The sequence below is a fragment of the Cyprinodon variegatus genome, unplaced genomic scaffold (assembly GCF_000732505.1).
Source record: "Cyprinodon variegatus isolate N-32 unplaced genomic scaffold, C_variegatus-1.0 Scaffold76, whole genome shotgun sequence".
NCBI classification, from domain to species: domain Eukaryota; kingdom Metazoa; phylum Chordata; class Actinopteri; order Cyprinodontiformes; family Cyprinodontidae; genus Cyprinodon; species Cyprinodon variegatus.
Genome location: NW_015150529.1, coordinates 165,663 through 166,912, shown reverse-complemented (window position 1 = coordinate 166,912; position 1,250 = coordinate 165,663). Strand labels below are relative to the sequence as shown.

The 1,250-nt window shown below is 39.0% G+C and overlaps 1 protein-coding gene across 1 annotated transcript in view; it reads right to left on the bottom strand.

Moving 5' to 3' along the window:
* Positions 1-1,250, bottom strand: part of ift172 (intraflagellar transport 172) — an 87,082-nt gene that overhangs the window by 70,133 nt on the left and 15,699 nt on the right. The window contains exons 11-13 of the mRNA XM_015372829.1: positions 626-787; positions 427-480; positions 218-321 (exon numbers count right to left, since the gene is read on the bottom strand). Coding sequence (XP_015228315.1) covers positions 218-321; positions 427-480; positions 626-787 — 320 coding nt within the window. The remainder of the gene's footprint in view (positions 1-217; positions 322-426; positions 481-625; positions 788-1,250) is intronic.

Here is a 1,250-nt window from a genome sequence, read left to right as displayed (position 1 = left end):
ATCGTCATGACGATTATTTTGCACACCCTTACTCTGTTCTATATAAATAAGACGCAGTAGTCTCAGCACCAAAACTGCTGCAAATAATCCTGCCTTTCAAGTTGTTTTATCCTAACAATAAGGGTGATATTACTGCTTATTTTCTTTGTTTAAAATGAAAGGAGAGGGACATGCAGATTTTAGAGTTCAGAGGATCTTAATATATTGTGGTGGCTACCTGATGAGGTGTGGATTCATGAACTCCGTCCTGACGGATCCCAGAATCTCGTTGTTACTGTACTCCACCAGGCTCAGCTCCCCGGCATTAAAAATCATGCACACCTGGGAGGGCAGATTTAAAAGCAAACAAAAGCTTTATGAGTATGACTTTTTATTTAATTTACGTCACTCTGTCATTTAAAGAGGAAAAGATGTCTGCTAACTAACCGTCTCGTTTTCGAAGAAGAACTTTTCGTTTCCTCCAGAACCGGACCAAGGCACCTGAGGGAGACGGAGAGAAAATCAAATTCACTTCTCTTACACAGATTTGCACTTTTCTGACCGTCGGCCTTGAAATCTGCCAACAGCTTCAAAAATAAAGACCAGAGACAGTTTGTTAGTTTAAAACGATGAACACGTTCAGCACCTCGCTTAATTTGCTGGTTGTTAGGTCCCCGAGCAGAAGAGTGTCAGAGGTGTGCGCCACCAGGTAGCGATCTTTTCCCATGATCCTGACCTCTTCTATCTCATAGCCATAAATGGACTTCAGCACCACCCGTGTTCTAGTGGAGAGGTTCCTTACGATCACCTGGAGGGAAAAAAATAAAATAAAATCAAAACATTCATTTGGTGTGAAAAGTTTAACTGATCCAGACGTCGGACAGCTTTAAGACACAAAGTTATTCATAAAAATGTTTTAATTTCTTTGTTAAAAGTCTCATTTGAAGCTGCAATTAATTATTAGTAATTAATTTATTTAATATACTTGTTTTTTAAATATTGTAGCTTAAATAAAAAAGTGATTGTTTTCAAGTATGGCTGGAGTCTGTTTCATTATTATGCTTCAAGTGCTAGTTGCATCCATGGCCCTGTCCAGGCTTGTTATGGTACATTGAGCCGAATAATGAATATTTTAATCCAGGGGTCTTTAACGTTTTCCAGACTAAGGACCCCAAAACTGAAGGCGAGATGGAGCGGGGACCCCCTGATTATATATATTGTATGAAAGTGTGTTCTATCAAACTGATCCTATAGTGTCTCTATTACAGATG